The sequence below is a fragment of the Manis pentadactyla genome, chromosome 3, assembly GCF_030020395.1.
Source record: "Manis pentadactyla isolate mManPen7 chromosome 3, mManPen7.hap1, whole genome shotgun sequence".
NCBI classification, from domain to species: domain Eukaryota; kingdom Metazoa; phylum Chordata; class Mammalia; order Pholidota; family Manidae; genus Manis; species Manis pentadactyla.
Genome location: NC_080021.1, coordinates 216447891 through 216470379, shown reverse-complemented (window position 1 = coordinate 216470379; position 22489 = coordinate 216447891). Strand labels below are relative to the sequence as shown.

At 54.0% G+C, this 22489-nt stretch overlaps 2 protein-coding genes across 9 annotated transcripts in view; one reads left to right on the top strand and one right to left on the bottom strand.

The window, feature by feature from the left end:
• Positions 1-2008: 2008 nt before the first annotated feature.
• ABL1 (ABL proto-oncogene 1, non-receptor tyrosine kinase) overlaps positions 2009-22489 on the bottom strand; it is a 149851-nt gene continuing 129370 nt past the window's right edge. For 3 of the 8 annotated variants that reach the window (XM_036913561.2, XM_036913564.2, XM_036913562.2), the window contains 6 exons: positions 21808-21985; positions 19847-20031; positions 17586-17738; positions 16290-16379; positions 15823-15987; positions 9994-13616 (listed from right to left, as the gene is read on the bottom strand). In XM_036913561.2, coding sequence (XP_036769456.2) covers positions 11899-13616; positions 15823-15987; positions 16290-16379; positions 17586-17738; positions 19847-20031; positions 21808-21985 — 2489 coding nt within the window. In that variant the 3' untranslated portion in view covers positions 9994-11898. Of the gene's footprint in view, positions 3720-5159; positions 5314-9993; positions 13617-15822; positions 15988-16289; positions 16380-17585; positions 17739-19846; positions 20032-20371; positions 20509-21402; positions 21667-21807; positions 21986-22489 lie in introns of those variants that run through there. The other 5 variants (XM_057499135.1, XM_036913565.2, XM_057499136.1 and 2 more) reach the window with 5 other exon arrangements.
• QRFP (pyroglutamylated RFamide peptide) lies at positions 3730-4971 on the top strand. Its single transcript, XM_036913419.2, has one exon. The coding sequence runs from the start codon at positions 4425-4427 to the stop codon at positions 4833-4835; it is 411 nt and encodes a 136-aa protein (XP_036769314.1). The 5' UTR covers positions 3730-4424; the 3' UTR covers positions 4836-4971.

The window sequence follows — 22489 nt, the reverse complement described above, 5'->3', positions numbered from 1 at the left end:
GTGTTCCTGGGGGCACCTGACCAGCCTTGACTTGGGGAATTCAGCACCGAAGCCACCATTTGGCTCCAGGCACCTCTACCCGAGGGAGGGGGCAGGGTGGGCTGAGGGATCTGTGGGCCCATGGGGGCCTCCTCGCTCTCCCCCCAACCTTGCCCCCACCCCAAAGCCATGCCCAACACTCAGACTTTCTGTGGCCGCTTCCCAGAGCTGTGGGTCCCACCTGGAAGGGACCTGGGCCAGAGGTGGTTTTCAGAGCCATTTTCTTGGAGCCCAATGTGTCGGCCAGCCAAGCGCAGCTTCTCTCTTGGGAGGCCCTCAGGGACCGACCTCACACCTGCTCTCCCAGCTCCCCACAGCCGCCCCTGAGGAATTTCACAGGGCAGAGCCCGGGTGGGGGGGGGGTCTCATTTGACACCAGAGGGAGCTGAGGCACAGAAAGGGCAAGCATGTGGCCGAAAGCCTCACAGCGTGTTAATGACTGCAGGCCGCACCCCATCATTGACCAGCACCCAGTGTCACAACAGAGCAGCACTGCTAGGGATATAAATGACACACCTCCCATCTCCGGCGCACACGCACGTACATGCGTGCACACACACCGGCCCCTCAGAGGCAGGCCTGGCCTCGGTGGTGGGAGCTACTCTGCACCTGCCCCTGTGGGTACTGGGCGCACCCTCTGCCCATGCCTGCCCGTGAGGCCCTCATCCTTGCCAAGGGGAGGACAGAGGGCACCCTGCCAAAGGGCCCAAAGTCAGCCCATGGCTGCCTGCCTTTTCTTGAGCCCCATTCTCTGCAGTCAAGGCCAAGGGGAGTCGAGGCTTCCCGCTGCCTCCTGCTGCAGGGGGGCCGGAGGGGAGCAGAGGAAGGGGCAGAGCCTGCCTGCACACCAACAAGCACCCTGACCCCGCGGGCCTCAGAGCCCCCTCCACTGAGGGGGGGGAGATTCCAGCCCCTTCCTCAGGGTGCTGGCGCCAGGGAAGCATCTGCCAGGCTGGCTCAATTCCTGTGTGGGTGGTGGGCTTCTCCACACCCCTGGTATTCCACAGGCAGGGGTAATAGGTCCGCAGCCTGGCCTGAGCAGCTACCCCGACACCACGCAGGGTGGCCCAGCCTCACGAAGCACCCGCTCCCTTGCTTGCTCTCAGTGGAGGGAAAATCCAGGCCAGGCGAGTGGCAGAGGCTGGAGTCATGGCTGGGCTGTCAGGACACCTGCTGTTTGTCTCCCCCCAGGTGCTCCTCAGATGGGGTACAGGGGTCATTGGGCATAGGCAGGGGGACAGGATAAGGGGAGAGACAGGGGAGGGGCTCCTGGGACTGTAGGCACTGGACCAGGCGGTGGGGGGCAGGGACCAGACCCGCAGGCCAATGCTTCCCCCCGTGTTGGGTGCCCGCCTTCCCCCTTGGCCAATGCCTGGAGATCACTGCAGAGCATCCCGCCCAACAGGGAGCCACGTCCCGGCTTAGGCGCCCAGACCCCAGGGGTGCTCTGTGATCACACACAGGGCAGGCGGAGGGACATGTCAGACTTTGCAGGGAATAAGCATGTGGTGAGCACTCTGAGACGTGAACAACATGCCTGGCCGGTGGCCATGCCTGGGTTGGAGTGGATCCTGCAAAGGCCTGTGGGTGCACAAAGCAGCCCCTCCAACCCCTCAGTTCAGTGTGGCGATGCAGAGGACAGCACCTGGTGTTCCCTTGTCTTGTTCGCAAGCTCAGCTGGGGACACACCACCCAGAAGCAAGGGCCGGGGAGTGACAAACGCTCGTTTCCTCCACCGTGGGTGAACTGGAACAATGGCCAGGACACCCATCACCAAGCCCTGCCCAGTCTCACGCTGGGCTGACAGCCTCCTTTCCTGACCCATCACCACGGCCGGAGAGGTGGCGTGACCACCCTCACTGGAGGTTCAGAAAGCAAGGCTCCCTGGCCACCCAGCGAAGAGCCAGCCTAGTTTTGAAAACATCCACCCTTCTGTGAATGGGCGTCAGGCACTGAGCCAGGCGCTGGAGCTGGGCTGGTGGTAAACATTGAGCCGCCCTTCTGTGGAACAAACCAGCTGTGGTTTGGGGGCCCGGGGCTCGAGGGGGTGCTCACGAGCCCCTTGCACACACCCTTGTGCAGGAAACAGGTGCCCGGTTCTACTGCCCCGCTCAGCCTTGGTGCCAGACACCCCTCAAAGCTTCCAAGCAGGGAGCCAGGGCCCTGGACACAACTGCTCACCTAACTCAACTGAAAGGCAGTCACTGGCCTCACAGGCGTTGACTTTCTGAGCCCTTGAGGAGACCGTGCTGGCTGGCGGGAGGCTCACAAGGCGGGAGAGAGGCAGGGCTGCCCCCTCCAAGGGGCTCAGGAGCTCTGGCCTGGCACTCTGATTTATCATGCTGCCCGCTCTCCCCCAAACAGGGTGGGCAAAGGGCAGGCGCATCGTGTGTGTGTTGGGGCTGTATCAATTCAGCCGTCCCTTCCTTCCCTACCAGCGTCCCCAATGGAATCCCAGGGTCAGGAATGTGTGGCAATCAGACCGCATGGTGCCAAGTGCACCCAGGGGCCCTTTATAAAGCAGGGTGAACCCGGGAGCCACACACCTGAACGGGAACCAGTGGAGCTCTGCCCAGCCGGCCGGGGTCCAGCAGCCCTCCTGGGGAGCAGGCCTGCAGCAGGGTGAGTACAGTCACTGCATGCCCAGCAGGAGCCCCGCTCAGGCGCTCGTCCAGGTCAGGAGTGGGCACAGGCAGCCCACAGCTGCCCTCCAGGGTGCAGCCCCTGGTCTTCCATCCTGTGCTTTTCCTGCCACCTTCTGGGTGTTGGGGCCTGAAGCCCTAACTTGTGCAGGGGCCAAATTTTCAGTGGTGAATGCCCCAAGCTCCCACCAGGTTCTTCAGGAGGTCCATGACCCCCACAAAATGGGAGACAGACCACCTGCTTCAGTGCAGCAAGATGCCCCCTTTCTCAGGACGCAGAGGCCACCGCAGGGGGATTCATCCACCAGGTGGAACCCTCCCTGGTCCCAACCATTACTGCTGTGGGCAGCGCTTCCTGTGGGGAGGAAACCACCTGGGAAGAAGCCCCCCACCCTGCCCAGGCCCAGGGGATCAGGGTAGCTTAGGGGGGCTGGATTGGGTAGGAAGGAGATCTGCCTTTATGACTCCTTCAAAGCTTTTCTGGCTGAGTTCACTTTGACATCTCTTCAAGGGAGCCATTTCTGGAAAGAGCTCTGGGGACTCCGTGCTGTCTCCTCCGGAACCAGCTCTCTTTATCCCAGCCTCAGTTCTACTCCGCAGAGGGCCAGCCAGTGCTGACTCACATGGTCGTCACCAAAAAGGCTTCCTCTGCGAGGGAGGAGCCATTACTGCCGAGGCCGGGCACTCTGGGGAACCTTCTGTCTCAGGTCCCCTCCAGACAGCCATCCTTGGTGTAGGGCAGCAATTCCTGAGTCAAACCCGATTAGACGTGGGCTTGCATCCCAGCTTTGTCCCTTACAAGGCTATGCGATCTTGGGCAAGTCACCTGTTTGAACCTGTTGCCTCCTCAGTAACAGAGGATGAGATGATGCCCTCCAGTAAGAGGATTGTAAGGACGGTATCAGATATGGGCGGAAAGCACTGCCCACAGGGCCGGCACTCAGACGCCGTCTGGCCCTTTGAATCGTGAATCCCAGAGCTTCACTCTCTTGCTGTGGCCTAGGCACAATCTCTTAGGCTTGCTGATGGTTTTCTTGTCTGAAAAAAATGGGAACAACAGTGCCTAAAAATTAGGTTCGTTGTGAAGATGAAGTGCAGCTGTGCACACAGACGGTGCTCACCAGGTTTTAGCTCATAGCCTGGCATACAGATGGTGCTCAACAAGGGCCGTCGGTGCCCAGGACGTTCACATACTCCGCTTCAGGCGGGTGTCTGAGTTAGCCGAAGAGCATCACATCTATTTCCTGCTTTCAGGAGCAACTCATTTAACAGAGACATTAGCAGTGTGCCCCAGCCAGACAGCTTAAGCTCAACCCATTTATCATCAAGTTGAAAACTAAGAGATTGATGGTATTCACTCTGTACCCCATGGTTCTGGGATGATACGGCCCGAGAGCCAATGATCACAATGAAAGAATGAACCGACTTTGCTCGGCTCTCCCAGGGCTGCCTGTGCACCACTGTGAGCCATCCCCGCAGCCGAGGTAGGGTGCTAAGCTGCCAGGGGACTGCAGCAGAGGGCGAACAGCCTGAGTGGTGCCCTCAGCTCCTGAGCCTGCTAAGAAAATAAAGACCTAGTCTCCCAACACGGCACCTTCTCCTGCTGCTCGCAGGGTGGGCCCCCTGCACCGCCGGCTGATGCCCTGGAGGCTGCCCAGGCCCTGGGGAGCACCGTTGACAAGCCAGGGGGCATGGCCCACATGTGCAGCCTATTAACTTCTTCCTCTCTTTCCTCTGGACCAGATGATAAGCCCTTCCTCCCTGTCCTGCCTCCTCCTCCTGCAGCTGGGCACCTGCTTCCCTCAACTGGGCAGAGAAGAGCCCACAGATGCCACGGGTGGTATCGGGGGCCAAGGGAGCGGGCCCAGCCAGGCTGGGGGCCACCAAATCCGCCTCCCGAGGGGCTCCTCTCAGTGGCTGAGAGCGCCACACCCACAGGCCCTGCTTGTCATGGCCAAGGAGCTGCAGATGTCGGACCGAGAGCGTGCCGGCTTCAGGTTCCGGTTCGGGAGGCAGGATGATGACGGCAGCGAGGCCACTGGCTTCCTCCCAGCTGATGGCGAGGCTGGCGGCCCGCTGGGGACCCTGGCTGAGGAGCTTAACGGCTACAGCAGGAAGAAAGGTGGCTTCAGCTTCCGCTTCGGCCGGCGGTGAAGAGGCCGGGGCGCCTTGAAAAGCTTCTCTCCTCGATCCCACCCCCACCATTTTCCACTCCATTCTTCTCAAGCCTCAGAGACCAGGCCACTGAGACAGCATGGGTGTTATAATGAATTATCAGCAGTAGGACTGGTTAGGTGGGAGCTTACTTTTGATTTCCAACTTGGCTGAAGCAAATCCCAGACGGTGTCAAAAAGCTGACCAAACGCAAGCTGTCTCTGTTGAGAAGGAAACGCCGCGGCTCGTGCCGCTCACCGGCAGCCCGCAGCCCTGCAGCCCCTTCCTGGGCGGTCTGGTTCTCAGCAGCCCCTGGCCCGCTGCTGGGCCGTGAATATGAATAGGCGGCTGGCTGGGTAGGTGGGCTGAATGATTACAGCGGGGTAATGAAAGTTTTGCGTCTCCACAGGGACGTCTGTAGCTGACATCCAAAGTGCAGCTGTGAGAGACTACGTTCCACTGGGTCCAGAGCATGGTTCTGAGAGTTAAAAGTGAAATAAAAAATCTTGTTTTCCATCCCATTAACACAAGACCCCTCTGGCAAAAAACCCTGCTGTGGTGTTGAGATGCCATTTGAAACCGGCTGCCCATTCCCCTCTGATGACTGTCCTTGGTGGCAGTGTTTGCCAAGCCAAGAGCCTCGTGGGACATGAACAAGGGAGGAACACGTCTTTGTTATATAGCAAGGTTGCATTTCAAATGTTCAGAATATGAATGTGTTGTGTGTATCTTTTGAAATAAAAGTTGTGACAATGCAAAGCTGTAACAGTGGTGATGGAATGCACGCCCGGCTCCTGCCTACAGGTCCTCTGTACCCCAGAAACTTGGTTTTCCTGAGCTCCAGTGTTTTCACTTTGGGGAGATGGAAATCAGGCTGCATGTGCCCACATGCCTCTCCCAGCATCCTCTTAATTGGCAGCTGGTAAGACACCTGTGGTCAAAGGTACCGGGAAATCCAATACTGGGCGTATTTTCCTCCCGCACGTGACTGCCTCTTCCACGGTTTCCTCAGAGCAAGGAGCATTCTGAAAACAACTTCTCCACCCTGGGGAAGCCGGCGCTCAGCCTGGTGTGGCTGCGGGCCTGGGGCAAGGCACAGCATCCCTCCAACGTGGCTCCGGTGCGTCCCACATCCCATCCCGTGTCAGATGCAGCAGTCTGATGCTGCCCACTCCCAGGCTGCCTTCAACTGCTGAGACGAGAACCTGTATTGATGTTACTATGGCAACATCTCTCCTCCTCCTTTGAGTTGCTGCTTGCCCCTGTTCACAATTGAATAATTTTCCATTGAGCTGTCACAATTAATTGGTGGATTTTTATTAGCTTTTTAGAACCACACTGGGCTGGGCCCAGCTTGGCACCTTGGAGCATTTCAGTGTTTTCCGCTTAGTGACTTACATTCCTCGGTAGCAGCTCTCAATCCTTGGCAGCCAGACAGCCACTTCATTAAGGGGTGACAGATCTGAGTCACAAAGAGCCAAGCTGACAGGAGCAGGAATGGGGTGGCAAGATGGGACAGGAGCACAGGAGTCAGAGCACCACCTTAGGTTTAGGTGAGCTGCCTGCTCCTGGGGCCCCTCACGTATCTTCCCTGTGCCTCGGTACACGAGTCCTGGGGCTCAGGGCTGCTGTGAGAGGGAGTGGTGACACTGAGTCTGGAGGGGACACTGTGCTCTCTGGCGTCCCATCACTGTCTGGGGAAGGGGTGATCTGGGATGCCTCCCATGAGGTTACAGTCTGACAGGGATGGAATACATCCCCGGGTCTTCATAACGTGGTAAAAGAGGCACTTGCCCTCAAGCCAAGGAGGACACAGCTCAAGAAAATGAGTCCCAGTGTGTCCATAAAGAAGAACATATGGAGAACAGGGTGGGTGGATGAAGGCAGTATGACCCAAGGCTCTGACCCCAGGGTGTGCTCATTTCCACTCCAAGCGGACACAGCGACCTGGGGCAGCCCTCCCTTAGCTCACACACACAAGGGAGCCAGAGGACACGCTCGCGAAGAGACCAAAAGCCAGGGGCAGGGGGACGCCCTGCAGCAAGTCCCCCCGGCTGACCCTTACTGCTGGTAGGCCGACTTCTCCACTAAGTTACAAGGAGCCGCCCCACGGTCACCCGTCGTGAGACCTTGGAGGTCACCAAGGCTGAGATACTCCAGCATGTATTGCCACACTCGGGTATATACTGGCCGAGTTTTTACTTAGCAGGGTTAAAATGAACCTCAATGGAGAAATCTGAGCTAAAGGGCAGGGAGAGGGCCTTCGGAGTGCCTTTCATCAATAAACAAGAATCAACAAGGTCATTCTGTCCAGGTGCTTCTGCATTCAGCTCAACGACCCTGAAGGTCAGGGTGCTCAAACTGCTTGGGGCTGGCTGGTACAGCCACTCCGCCGTACTGGCCCCATCTCTTTAACCCCTGCCTCTCTTGACCCCACTGGTTGTCAAGTTTTGGGGTCCCCACACCCCCACTCTTTCCTTGGTGGGAAAGACTGCTTTTCAGATTAGTGCAGGCAAGGCTCTTCAGAAGCAGAGAGGTCACGCCCCCCAACTCCCTCCAGCCTCCCGGTCCCCCCACCTGGCAGGGCAGTGCTTGCTCTCCAGTCCAGGCCCGACAGCCGGGGCACCCCGTCATTCTATTTACTCAAGACCCAAACATTTCATTTTGGGGTATAGCTCTGAAAATATTTAGCTGCTTAGCTGGATGTAGAATACTTCTGTCTATATTTTCCTGTATGTTTGAAATATTAATAAAAATGTGTAAGAAAAAAAGAGGCTGGTGGGAGCAGTGGGAGTCTCTGCAGTCACTGAGGGTCCCCACCAGCTTTAGCCTGGTGCTAAAGCTGCTGCCCGACCCCACGGAAGACCCCAGCCAAGGCCCTGCCCAAGATGTTGGGTGGCCAGCAGGGATGAGGGCAGGCCCTGACGGGGCGCTGGGATAGATCGGCCCCAGCTCACCTAATGCCTGCTGTGCCAAGACAACTTTAGAAATTGATTCCCCAGAGCACCCAATTTGGGAATGCCTCCTATTAAATAGCTCCACACACCCGAGCAGCTGGGCTGGCTCAATTCCTCACTTCTCTTCCGCATTGGAGGGAGGAGCCTTCCCCTGGAGCACAGGTCTCTGCTGGACATGCTGTGGCCATCTGCATTGCCAACAGATTAGCCTGGCATGGTAGGTCAATGCCAGCACATGCTGTGTGACCTTGGGCAAACTGCTTCACATTCCTTACCCATCAATTGAGGCCAGTGACAAAACTTCCTTCATAAAAGGTGTGAGGGTTTCATGGGGAAATGCAGAGAGCTCTGTAGAGTAGCTGAAATTTTAAGAAAACTTCCACTGACATGTAACATACTGCAGCTGTGCTCCAGTTCTAAGTGTTGAATTTTCACCAAGTGACACCCATTAGCCAGCACTGAGAATCAGAGCAGTACCTGCTCTGCAAGCTCCCGTGCCCCAGCCAGGTGTGACCCTCTACCCCGACTTCCATACCACAGACTAGCTGTGCCTGTCTGAACACAGAAGCTTCCAGAGTCCCCACGGCATGACTGGCTGCTGCTTCTCAGCACTTGGCCGTATTCAGGCACGGCGTGCCGGCTCCTCCTCACAGCTCTGGGATGTGCCGCTGTATGGATATACCAGAATGTACTTATCTTTCTTCTACTGGTAATATCTGGGCTGTTTTCAGTTTTAGGATTAAGTACTTGCTTTAAAAATTTTTGACATTTTAGGCTTATATTTCATAACAACAGCTGCTGGGTCTTCTGGTGGGCTTGGCCCCTGGATACTCCTTGGTTCTGAACCTCAAGGACAGGACTCAAAATTATGTGAAAACTGTTGTGTGCACTTACGTGCATTTTTTCTGGGGTTAGATCCAGTGTGCATTAAGTTCTCAAGGGGTTCTGTGAACTAAGACAGGCTAAGAATCATTGTCCTAGAATGACTAGCCCCCACTGGTTTCTCGTGCTCGCTGACATACACGAAGACCCTTATTCCAGTGGTACCGCTGCCACGGTGACTGGCGTGTGACTCCACCCGTGTGCTGTCTTGCAAGTAACCTCACTTCCAAGCATCAGGAGGAGGGGATAAGCCCTGCCTAGGAGGCTGCCCCAAAGATTCTGAGACTGGTCCACGTCTGACCCAGAGGAAGCAGCCATCAGTTGTAGCTGTTGGGATAATCATTCTACATCTCTTTCCACACTTGAGGTCTGGTGCAGCTGCGAGCAGACTCCGCGGCCCAGGCCTCGGCTTTTGTCTCTGTGAAATGAGAAGGAAGAGGTGCAGTCTCTGGCGCTGCTTGCAGCCACTCGATCTGAGCTCGCTCCGATGGGTTCTGCCAGCCCTCGACCCAGGTGAGTGCCTCCGCCTCCAGCACCTGATGGGCACATCCTGCCGCCGAGGTCTCCGGTGGGGAGGCTTCACTGAACCGTGCTCTTCCATATGCTTTGGTGAGCAGGCTCTTTATCCTCTGACAAGTCTGCTGCCTTAATAAGTATCATTATCAGAGGGTGCCACTGACTTCCCTGACTTCCACTTTCCAAGCTGTCAGCTGGCGTTAAATGGAGAGCAACTCAGGGACATGTCAGCCCCCGCCCCGTGGTCCTCCTGCGGGGTGCAAGGGACAGCAATTTCATCCCTCACGGGCAGCACACCCTGATATTCCTTGTCCACACAAATAAGATAGCCGGCGTGTGGAACACAACCAAGGGAGGGGCACTGGGGGCTTGAGGGCAGTGGCAGAGTAAGCTCAAGGCAAAGAGCAAAGAGCGCCTGTGGAGGGAGGGACTCTTCCAGGCCAGCAAGGAGCAGAGGACATCACCCCCTCCCCCATTTCTGTGTTGCCTGCAGTCCTCGGGCTGGTCTTCCTTTCCCATGCCAGTTAGGTGTGGCCCGATCGGTGGGCATCACCCACTCTCAGTGCTGCTGGCAAAGAGCGTCAAGGGCACAGGAAGGGCCTGAGATTGAGGGCAGGGAAACTGGGTGCAAGGGGCCGATGACAACACAGGATACAGGAGTCTTGCTGCAACCCTGCTGTTCTGTTCTGCAGAACGTGGAGCCTCCGGCCCCTTCAGGGCACCAAGGACTCCCCACCTCCTCCACTCCCTACAGGCTTGCCTTGGCTCCAGACAACAGGGAAGAACTACGGACCACAGCAATCTGCCCGAGCTCTAATGTTGTAAACATTTATTCAAAAAATACTACAGAGGAGAGATGTGGATTCAAAAGACAGTCATACACAGAAACAAAATGTAATGGACCAAAAAAACCCCGGAAAAAAACAAAAAAACCAGACACCACAGGCATTGGAGAAGGGAGGACAGTGGAACTATTTACATGTCACTTATAAAAGAACAAGTCTATAAAAGTGTAATACCAACGTATAAATGCAAAATATAGTGGCATATCATGTGAACAAAAACAAGACCAGTCCCTCATAGGAACAGGCAGCAAGGGGAGCTGGGTGGGTCTGATGCTTTGTCTGCAAGGCCGCGAGCGGTGTTCTAGCACCTCCCTCCGTCTGTGACACGGCAGTCTGGGGGGCAAAGAGGCGATGCGCTGTGAGAACAGCACACAACGATCCAGAGGAAACCATCTCTGCTAGAGAAATAAAGTACAAGTTCAGGAGATTAGTGTAAAAATAGGGTGCAGCTGTGCAAGGTCATGGGTGTGAGAAGGTGCTGGGAGCGCAAGTTGGTTTTCTCCTGGTTCTTCCAAGGGCTGCTCCTGGGCCTGGCCCGCTCTTCAGTAGCTGCTCTCCATCAGGGTCCAGGACACCAGACCCTGCCCCATGAGCCTGGGCAGCCCGGGGGGAGTCCACTGAGGCGTGCTCTCTCAGGCGCTTCCTGGGTCTTCATTTGTTTGTGGTTTTCTTCATACCCGGTGACCCCTATTGGAACATCAGGCTACGTGAGGCTTGTAAGTAATTAAATAAGACATTTGCCCAGCAGACCGAGAGTCCTCCTCTTCCCGTTTGAGTGTGGTGAGTGTGGGGGCACTGACGGCAGCTCCTTCTGGGTCAGACGTGGGCATGCTGAGGGCAGTACTTGGAAATGCTTCAAGAACTCCAGAAAACTGAAGGCTGGCTTGTCACAAAGGAAGGAGACCTGCAAGAATCTACTTCACCCCAGGGGGGCACAAGGGAAGGAAGGAGACTGATCAAAAGGCAAGAGCAGGTGCCTTTTAGAGCACCTGGAAATCTGACAGGAGAGTAACCCTGGCCAGCTGCACACCAGCCCAGGCCCAGCTCTGCCACCTCCCCAGCCCCCGTATGCTGCACAGTGACCCTGTGGCCCTAAAGACTCAAGCTTTCTGCCCAGCACTGGCAGTGCACAGCAAGGGATGGGGCTCTGTGGACATGGAGAGAACAGTGACAAGGACGTCCCCCCACACCACGGCCCTCCAGCTCCCCATCTGTCCTGGGCCCCAGAGGCTGCCTGGTTTTAGCACCCCATTTACCCCCAAATCCAGAGCTGTCCTTCACTTGAGAAACTAACAAGGACACCAGCCCTGGAGCAAGGAGGACAGAGCGACCAGCTGGTGGGTCTTCCCAGGATGTCATTCTGGAAACTGTCCTCAGTGCAGAAGGCACGAGGAAGATGAACAAATGCACAGCACTGCGCGGCATGAGTGGTGGCGACACCTCCCAAGGCCTGGGGGTCACGGCTCCCGTCCAGGGCGCTCGCTCTTGGGGCACGTGGAAGAACAGGCACAGCCAGAGAAAGTCCTCCAGGAAGGAAACACCCTCCCACCTGGCCCGAGAGCTGTTCTGGGCACTGCACGGGGACGAGGCCGGCGTGCCGGATGCAGCTCCCCAGGGCGGGACTCCACAGACAGAACTCGGGGCAGAGCTGGCTCGGGAGCCCGGGCTGAGGAGGAGGAAGTGTGGCAGAGTCTGCACAGCGAAGGTGGCAGGGCCACTCTCCCCGGCACCCTCGGCTACAGCCTGCCCCGTGCACAGCTTCTGGCCGAGGCCCCAGTGCACCCGCCCTGGGGCAGCCACGGCTCGGGCACAGGGGAGCCCTACCACGCTGCAGGCTGCAGCTGGCCTGATGCCCGGCCTCTGCTACCTCTGTACGATGTCGCTGATCTCTTTCACGGAGCTGAGGAGTTTGCTGAAGTCCTGAGTGGCCGCCGGGCCAGCCCCTGCTGCTGCTGGGCAGATCTGAAGCTCCCGCAGATTATTCTCCAGCTTGTTGATGGCCTCACGGAAAGCAAATTTGTTCCTCATTTGCTGGATGGAGTCCACATAGCTCACGCAGAATGTATAGAGGTTTTTGCCGGCTTCCAGCACGGCACTGTGGCTGGCCATCTGCTCGGAGTTCTTGGAGATGGCAAGGCACAGGGCCTCTGTGCCATCCAGGACCACGCCCTTGGTGATGGCACCACTGGTGATCCGCTCCGGTGGCTGGCGGGTCTTCCGAAGAGACACACGGGTTGATATGAGCGGGATGAAGGCGGTGGAGGATGGCTGGTCCCCCGCCAGGGCTGAGGACGCTGACGGCAACGTGGAGGAAGCGGGCACTGCGCTGGTCGGGGTCCCCGCCGGCTTGCTGGATGACTGTGGCTTTGGCATGGACAGCAGCACAGGCTTTCTGACACTCTCTCCCAGCTGGCTGGGCCTGGCAGTGTCACTGTTCGCAGCGTCCACAGCCACAGCTGTGGGCTTTGCTTTCCCGCCGGCGCCGGCCTCCCCGGCTGCTTCCTGGCTGGGGTTCTGAGAGGGCTTCCCGGCTTTCCCGGCTGAGGCTGCTGGTGGTGGCGGCGGGGCAGGTTTGAGCTTGGACAATTTCCCCTTGTCTCTCCCAGGGGACTCAGAGGAGGGCTTGTGCCTCCTCACCCTGGCCTCCTCGGCAGGGGCCCTGGCGGTCCCACCAGACGTGCCTGGCCCTGCCCTGCAGGCGGGGGGCACTGGCTCAGCGGCAGCAGGAGTCCCCAGGGCACTGGACTTCCCGGCCTCTTCCTTGGGAGGAAGGCCAGAGGATGGGGCCACCATGACCTGCCTCCGGAGGAGTTTGGGAGTCAGACTTGGGGGGCTGGAGCCTGGGCTGGACTCCGCCGGGTCTTTGAAGACCTCATCAGCCAACTCCTCGGTCTTCTTCAGCAGCCTGGGGGGCGGGGTCACTGTGCCTCTGGTCACCTGGTCAGACCTGTTCTCGCTCGCCCGCTTCCGAGGCAGAGCTGGCTTCTCACTTTTGTGCCCTCCGAACGTGGAGGAGTCGAACTGTCGGCCCGTGGACTGCAGATCCCGAGGCAGCGTGACTGACCTCCACTCGGTGTCCTTGGCCCCGTGGGGCACGCAGGAGGCAGAGCAGGATCTCAGGAAGCGCTTGCTGGAGGTGCTGCCATTCTCCTCTTCGCTGGCTGCTAATCGGCTGCTGGTCAGTGTGCTGGACTTTTTCCACAGGTGGGGAGACCGGAAGCCTGCACCCCCTGACTCCCGGAAGGCTCCATTGGGGACGCCAGCCCCGCTGCTGGGCTTCGGGGTCTTGGCTGGCTCAGCTGCGTCCGGCGGTGTGGGAGCGGGCGCCCCGTTGCTGACTTCACGGCCCTCCTCCTCACTGGCCCCCTTGCGCTCCAGCTGGCCGTCCATCTCCCGGAAGGAGCTGCTCCGTTTGGGAGGGGTTGGGGCCGTTTTCTTCTTCTTCTTGATCAAGGCGCTGAACAAGTTGGTCTTCTTGTCTTTGGGGAGAAGGCGCTCATCTTCATTTAGGCTGCCATCCTGGGGACTTCGCTCTTTTCGAGGGAGCAACGGAGACACAGGGGGCTCATGGTCCAGAGGATCTGAAACACATCGGGAAGAGTTTGACAATTCCAAAGCAAAGGCTTCCGCGTGAGTGGGGAGCCCCGGGCTGGCCACCTGTTCTCTGCAGAGAAGCAGCCACAGCTCGGGCCCTGGGCTCTGATGGGCCTGTGTCTGAATACCAGCTCTGCCCCTCACCAGAGGCCTGGCCATCAAACTTCTCTTCACTCATCCTCAGCTTTCTCATCTGTAAGAAAACCTGCCCATAGAGCTGTTGTGAGGAGGTAGTGCAACAGTGGCTGCTGAGCATTTGTCAGAGCTCTTGGCATGTAATGTCTCAACAGCTGCTGTCACTGTTGTTAGTATTACAATTAGGAGAAGCTTAGGTCTCCCTCCTTGAAGACAGCAGGACAAAGAGGTAGGATACCTGGCTCCCTCACCCCTCTACTGGTTTCCTTTAAGGCAGCAGAGACCCCACACCACTGTCTGGGGAGTACAGAGCATGACAAGAGTGAGCAAAGGTCAGAACCTGGGCCTTTCAGACCAGCCAGCTACCAAGGTCCCTGGGAGGTATGGTCTGGAGGGAAGGGGGTGTACGCCACAGGGTACAGTGACAATGGGCTATTATGCTTGGGAAATAAGAAGGGGTGACCTTTTAAAAAGTTTAAATGGACATTCTTTAAATATGAGTAATAGCTCCTAAGAAATCCTTCTTGTGTTGCCAAGCTCCCCGCTGGTCAACGACAGAATCCTCCCTCCGAGGGCAGCTGCGGGAAGAGCGTTTTGTCCGCACCCTGTACCTCAGAGCAGAGAGGGACACGCAGCATGAAAGGCGTCTGACTCAGGGAAAGCAGGGCCTCCCCAGACTTCCAGCCGGGAGAAGATGGCCAAGAAGGTGAAATGCTAACGCATTACCCACCGCTCTACTTCAGGGCCGAGCTGCCGACACTGCTCACCACGAGATCACACAGCCAAGTGCCCCTCAGACGAATACTGACAGGCATAAATGGACAAGACTGCTTCTCACGGGCCTTTGAATTAGCCTGAAGCCTCCACAGTGGTCTCTCCTCCCACTGCTCCATTACCTGAAATCATGACAACTAACAGAAGAACAAACGGAACAAGTTTCTGGACAGTCTACATGGTATGGCCTCCAAGCAGGGAAAGCAAGATGAGCCACGGGGTGTGGAAAGAAAGCATTAGAGCCTGGATTTCTTTCCTATGTAACCTTTTTTTAAGTGTGTGTTTTGGTATATTTTATAATACACATAATTTATCTGCATGGTGTACATGTATTTATATATATTATTATATATAATATATGTAACACGTGTTATACATGTCATATATATGATAAAGTTTACATATGTAAAATATATAAAGTCATATAAATTGTGTAGGCCGCACACCTGACTTTTTCCATTAATATGGGTGCATGATGAAAAAATACTGGGGAATCACGCATCTATAGACTGTGCTGTGGCTGAACATTCTGTAGGCCTGGCTCTTGTCTCAACCCTTCGCACTGAGTCTGTGGTCCATCAGAGCACCTGCAGGAACCTCTGCACACCCAGAAACCTCGTCTCCCTCAGACATTTCCATTCAGCTGATAAGCAGCAGAACCTAGATTTCTGGGGTTTTTGGGGGGAGGGGACGACTGCTACATCAGAGGCCTGAGTGGGAGTGGAGCCTGGCGGGCAGAAGGCCTGAGTTCAGGGCTTGTGGCTATTGCCCCTGACAGCACCTCGAGGCCCCTCCTGAGCCACTCCTAGCACCCTTGCTGTCTGTGGAACAATACCAAGACGGTTCTTCTCTCGGAGACCTTAAGGTGGCTAGCTCTGCCAGGGGTGCCTCCTGGCTCTCCCTCCCAGTGAGCTTCTCCTGTGAGCGTTTGCACAGCAAGCTGCCCTTGGTTCCAGCTTAGGATGGCTGCCCCTGCCCTGCAAGAGCAACATCCAGTGCTGTGAAGAACATGTGACAAGGGAGGCTTGTTCTCAGTGGGCGCCGTGAGCACCTCTGCCTACTTCACCGAACGAACTGCCAAAGGTAATGGCTACGGATGCCAGAGAGCAGGGTGGGGCTGCGGGGACAGGAGAACCTTCCTCTTTTCAAAGCTGGACACTAATGGGGAAGCTGTGTGTCCTGTGCAGGGGCTACTCACTGCTTCCCATTCCCATGTGCAGACACTGGCCTGAGGGCGTTGATTCCCCAGCCTCCAGTGGGGTGGTGGTCGGGGTGGGGACATACCAGTCTCTCCGGGGCCCTTGGAGTGCGGTGTGTCGGGCACGTCAGTGGAGTCTCTGTGTTCTGTAGCTCTCCTGGAGGTTCTGGTTTTGGTGGGCAGCTCCGGGGCCTGCAGCAAAGTACTTCCAACGCCTCGCATGCCTTTCTTCCCCAGTTCCTTTTCCACTTCTAAGAACCAACAAAAAAAACAACAAAAAAATCAGCAGCCATCAGTTACTGTCATTTTGGTATGCTAGCTTGTTTTTTAAGAACAGTAGTCATCTATACACAGCTGCGGAAAAGAGCACTTAGCAGTTCTCAGAACTCGGCATGGCTCTGCATGCAAAACCTCCACCCGGCTTTCCGGTCTCAGTTAACTTGGCCCATGCACCTCCACCTGGAAGTGAACTGAAGGGCCAGGGCTGGGTCCCACATGGCTCTGCCCACCCCACCTTTCACTGGGCTGCAAGCAGCCTGGACAGGCACTTTACCATCTGATATGCTGGATTCCTGGAACATTGTTTCAAAGGCTTGGTGGATTTCAGCAAAGGAGGGCCGGTCAGAGGGATTCCACTGCCAACCTGGACAGATGAGACCCAAGTCAGACCATCCATGAGGCCTTGCTAATTAGTGTGGGGCTAGCAGTTCTCAGGGAATTGTCTAGAAATGAAAGCAGCAATCCAATCTTGCCAACCATCTTTTGCTGTGACAAGTTAAAGTAACAAATGCCACTGTGTCCTATTACAGACATTAAGAATTTGAAAGGCTTTAGATATTGGCAGGAATATGGATTGTAAAACCCCAGAGGGATGCTGACAGCAAGAGCTGCGTGGACAGATACTGTTCCCAGCTCCCCCACCCCAGCAAGTGCAGGGATTACTAAGCCAAATAGCTTGCTTTCTACTGTACCCTAAGTTCACGGTTATCCAAGTCCAAAACCCTCATCAGTAAAGAAATGCTAACTAAAACAAGATTAAAAGGAAGATGAAAGACTTTTAGGTGAAGCCCTGTGCTGGTGAGGATGCAGATCCTCATACACTTCTGGTGAGAGCATCAACTGGTACACCTTTTTAGAAAACAATTTATTAAAATCTGCCAAAATTTAAAATGCACACAGCCCTTGGAACCAAGAGCTCAACTTTCAGAAACACCAGCACAATGCACAGAGGTATACATATGAGGATGTTTATGTCTGCCTTGTTTATCACGGCAAAAACCAAGCGAGTGTGTAAAAACACCAAATGTTCATCCGAAGAAGACTGGATGAACGAATAAATCATTTAATGGGAGGTTAAACAACTGTATACAAACAAGGAGGGGGAGTGGGAGGGAAGGGAGAGACAAGTCTCTGAATTACAGACATGGGAAATATGCTGTTATACTCCTAAGTGCAAAATCAGGTTGAAGGAATGATTTTATACAGATATATATGTAATAAAATCACTGGAGTTTTATTATATATGAAAATGCCGGCTGGGGTATTTACCTACTATAGCAGAATGTTTGTGGAGGGAGGGCTTAGGAATTTGTATTTATTAATAAGAAATACAAGTTTGGTCTCCATCAATTTCATTTTTGCATTAAAAAAATCCCCAAAACCCCACACACATAAACACTACATATAAACAAAGGTGTACAGAAAACACTGAAAACAGATGTACCAACTGTCTAAAGAACAGAAATGAAGAGAGGGAACACTTAAGCGCTCTCACTCTACGCAGAGCCCCCGGCACTGGAACCCCCTACAACGCCCGCGAGTGGTTCCGTGACTGGCGGGGGGCGCTCACATGCTCGCATGAGTCCGTAGACCTTCTCCGGGCAGCCTTCTGGGCGCTCCATGCGGTAGTCCTTCTCTAGCAGCTCATACACCTGGGACAGGTCGATTCCCGGGTAAGGTGACATGCCGTAGGTAGCAATTTCCCAAAGCAATACTCCAAATGCTAAAAGAAAAAAGAGAAAGGTTGCTCAAGATGTGTAAGATTTAACTGTTCGGCATTTAAAACTGGTTACTGTGTAACAGACACAGAAGCTACAAACCCTCAGAAGCAGGCCAGATACTGACATTTTACCAGGTTCTTAATTACCAACAAATAGCCCAAGAAAGAATCAGACTTTGAGTTTCCTTGCCCCCACAGACTAAAACATGCTGAAGGAGAGAAGAGGACTGGATTGATCAGCCCCTCTAGGGCTTTTAGGTAATGAGACCACCTTCTGGGCTATGTGGTGGAGGGAACTGAGGACTGGAAGTTAGGAGGCCATTTCTACTCCTAGTTCTGTGACCAGCCAACCACATGCCTAAGACAGGCCACCTTTCCTTTCTGGGTGTACAAGATGATCTCCTTTCCACCTCCAAAGATTTCATACAAATCTAATGAGATCTGAAAGTTCTGAAAGCCCAGATTATAGGCTCGAAATTCTAGATCCCATTAAAGGTGACAGGACTCCCTGGGGAAATGCGTGATTCAGGTCTAGGGCAGTGAGTGAACCCAGAGTATTTATCATTCCAACAGCACAGACGCTATCAAAGACTACAAAGGTCTTGTCAAAGGACCAGGAGCAACTTGAAGTTCCCACTGGCCAAAGATGAGACAATCTGAATATTAATACAGAAAATTATTGCAGTAGATAAAAATACATCAAGTATTTAAACACATTAAGTAGATAAGAATCCATAATAGTATCACAAAAGAAAAGCAACAAAAATCTAATTGGTCACCATTGTAGGGTATTAACCAACTTGTTACTGTGAAAATTGGTGAATAACAGTAAGGACGTAAACATTTATCCTGTCGTCCCTATGTGAACTATGCCCCTGAGTAGCCAAACAGTAGATGAAGGGAAGTCTCTTCTTATAGAAGTAATGAGCTGATAAATGAATAAGGAATGACAGCTTTAGAGAACTATCATTTAGCAACCCCTAATAAATTAGCAGATCTCAGCACTGGGTATGGATAGATGCATTCTGTACCAATTCATGAGAAAGCTCACCACTGCTAAGGAAGTGCCCTTAACACGAGAAAATGAAGTCAAACCTGAATGCAGTCAAACCACCTCAATCCAGCTAGCCACTGACTAGGAATACTGAAGACAGAGGAGCATGAAATCACACCATGGGGACACGGTGGGCAAAATCTAGAACATGAGAAACTTTAAAGGACCAATGATGGGATTTCTTCCACAAGCAAATGGCAAGGGAAATAAAGAGATGGATGGGGAACTTACAGATCAGGGGAGACTAAAGGGACGCAACTGATCACGCTGTGAACCAGATGGGACCTCAACTCACACTGCTAACATCTAAAGTATAACTCTCAGATTCTATAGGAAATTTAAACACTGACTGGATATTTAACAAAATTCAGAAATTACTGTAATTTTGGGAGGAGGGGCAATGTGATCATGAGAATAAAAAAGCCACCTTTCAGAGATTTATACTGAAATATCTGTGGATAAAATAGTGTGTCTGGGATCTGCTTCAACGTAACATGGGTCGGGGAGGGTGGGGTGGAGCAGGTGTAGAGCACCACGAGGCGATGGTCGGGGAGATGGGTGATGGGCACACGGGGCTCATGATGCAACCCGGTTTTCTTCAATAGATGCTCACAATTTGTCACAATAAAAGTTCTTTTAAAAAAGTAAAATAAAATACTGTCACATGAGGTCAGAGGGCACATCCCATTCAAAGCCCCACCCAAACTGCACAGCATTCTGGGCACAGGGAGAGCCTGGCACCCACAGCTCGGCTAGCTGCATGCTCACACCCCAGCAGCTAGCTCAGAATGAAGAGGTACAGAGGACAAGTGAAAAAAAAGTTAATTTGAATTATTTTGGAAGAAAAAGCTCACTTTTACTCCATTTTGGAGAGAAAACAAGGGAGAAGAGATTTTAAAGTGAGAAAGAAAAAGATGAGAAAGAGAATTAGGTAATGAAGAAAAAGAGGTGCAAGTGGGAGGATGGCAGTGAAAAAGCATGCGGAGCCAGAGAGAAGTGGGACACGCAGCCCACGGTAGGTGGCAAGGACGGGCCTGGACGGAGCAGCCGCCCTCACCCCAGACGTCGGACTTGATGGAGAACTTGTTGTAGGCCAGGCTCTCAGGCGCTGTCCATTTGATGGGGAACTTGGCCCCGGCGTGGGCGGTGTAGGTGTCCCCCGTCATCAACCTGCTCAGGCCGAAATCAGCCACCTTCACCAAGTGGTTTTCCCCTACCAGGCAGTTTCGTGCAGCAAGATCTCTGAGAAAGGAAAAAGTCCATCTGTGAGGGTGCCTGGCTAGCTTTCCAGAACCCCCAACCCCACCCCATCCACTGCTGAGTAAAGGTGCAACACCGACAACAGGAAAATTGAGTCCAGTCCCCCAGACACTTATGCTGACCCCCAGCCAGGGAGCAGTGCCCTCCCAGCACCCACCTGAGCCCCCATCCCAGGGAGAGGCAGCAGAGGATGACACTGGGAGCAGGTTTCCGAGCCCCATGACCCCTAGCCTCAGTTAAGTCATCCATATAATGAAGAATACCAGCACCTACTCCTTAGTGTTGCTGTAAATGTAACGACTTAATATGTAAGATGCTTCACCTGCTGCTCAGGGAGCAGTGTCATCTACACATCTGTTTGGTTATTACAGCTCCACGCCTGGCCCAGGAGCAAACGCACAGGCCAGCCCTCGGGCTCGAGGAAGTTACATCAGCGAGCCTCCGCCTGTCCTGTTCAGACTTAACAGGACAAAATAAAGCCCACAGCATTCTTTCCCCAAATTGTGTTCCACTTTCCTATTTCCTTCTGACGCCTACCCAAGTGTATCCTGAAACTTCCCTCCGGGTAATCAGCTTCCTCTTGCCTCCTGATTCTCTCAGGGAGGCAGGAGTCTAACCTTTGGCTCATGGGTGTTAACGATGGAATCACAAGACAGACTGGAGTGGAGGAGAGGGAGGCAGCAGCACCTTAAGACAATGGCTGCGTAGGGCAGTCTGACCTCCAGCGACCAGAAAGAAGTTAGATACTGAAGAGCTGTGCCTGACAGACCTTGGAAAGCATTTTAAGTTTCCTGAATGAAGCAGAAACGAGCCTAGCCATGCAAGGCAAACCAAAAGTCAGGAAATCTCGATTTGCAGTCCCAGAGGGTTCACGTTCTTGAGTGACAGGTGCACCAGAATCGGGCTCTCAGGAAGCCTGGAAAATCTGTTTTACAAAGAACACCCGCACTTCATACACACTACCCTTATTCCAACTATGAAATCTCATGTACAGGTTTCATACTTGACTTAATTGGCTAGGGCACAACAGTGGTGTGGAGAACATCTTGTAAAAAAGACTCCAGCCAAGACCATTAGGCTCTGTCCTGCACAGGCCGTCACTGCTAGGAAGCCATTTCCACCAGCAAAGAATGCGAAGACCATGATAATTGGGGCACACTTGAAGGTCAAAAGACTTCAAGCTTTATAATAGCAGAGACACTTAATTTAGAACCACATATACACAACTCTGACAATTGTGGAAACATCTCTGAACCAGATGACAGCAAGTTAAGTGGAGAATGAATGAAAGGACAATGAAGATAAGGGGGGGACCACACAACCTAGAAATGAAACCCACGCCCTGGCTGGTACCACGAATTTGTGTAACAGCAGCACCGACCTCTTGTGGGAAAAGGTCATCGCTGATGACCACGGGCTTCGGGAGAGCGACGGGCACTCTACTTCAGAGGGAGCTGTGATAATCAAGACGGACCCCTTTATGAACCTCATTTAACATTCCACTTAGTCCAAAATGGTTCCAAAGTGAAATATTTCTTACCCCGGGGATTAACTGCTCTGCTGGTCCAGGGTCTAGGCCTGGGTGAGTTCAGTCTTGGATGCACGCCTGATGCCGGCGTGTTGTCCAATGTGTTGCCAACACTAAAGGCAGAGGCTGAGTCATCAGACCTCGCAGGTTGGGGCTTTTTGTAAAAGGCTGCCTGGGCCCCATGCTCATGCCATGGCTCTGTGGGGAGGGCTGCTCGGCCAGGCTCCTACCTGTGGATGAAGTTTTTCTTCTCCAGGTACTCCATGGCCGACGAGATCTGAGTGGCCATGTACAGCAGCACCACGGCATTCACCTCCTGCCGGTTACACTCTCTTAGGTAATCCAACAGGTTCCCATAGGTCATGAACTCAGTGATTATATAGAACGGGGGCTCCCGGGTGCAGACTCCTGCCAACAAGACATCGAGGGCTTCAGCGTGCTGTCTGCTCCCAACTAAACACCAGCAAGGTTGGGCCCTAAGGGAACCGGCTCCTGAAGTGGGTTCTGACTCTGCCCCAACTTGTAACAGGGTTCCAAGCACTTGTGGCTTGGGATTACATTCCTGTGGGAGGTTACACAGCCACACTTTTCTTCCTCTCAAGCCAGAGAATAACTCAGAGGCTGCCCCTGAGTTCAGAAGCAAAGGTCAGGCCCACATCAAACACCCCACATCCCTGCTCCTTCACACACACAACACCCCATTATGTCTGCTTACGGAATCACTTCAGTGAAGAAACACTTGAAATTCTTAAGTTTCAGGAGCCAATTTGAGATCTGCATTGACTGATTTCAGGTATCAATTTAATATCCTGTTACCAAGGGCTGAATGTTGGTGTATAACAGATCAGAAATCGTAACGTAGTGGGCCACTCGTCTCTGCACCCCGAGAGCAGCTCTATCACCCCAGATGGT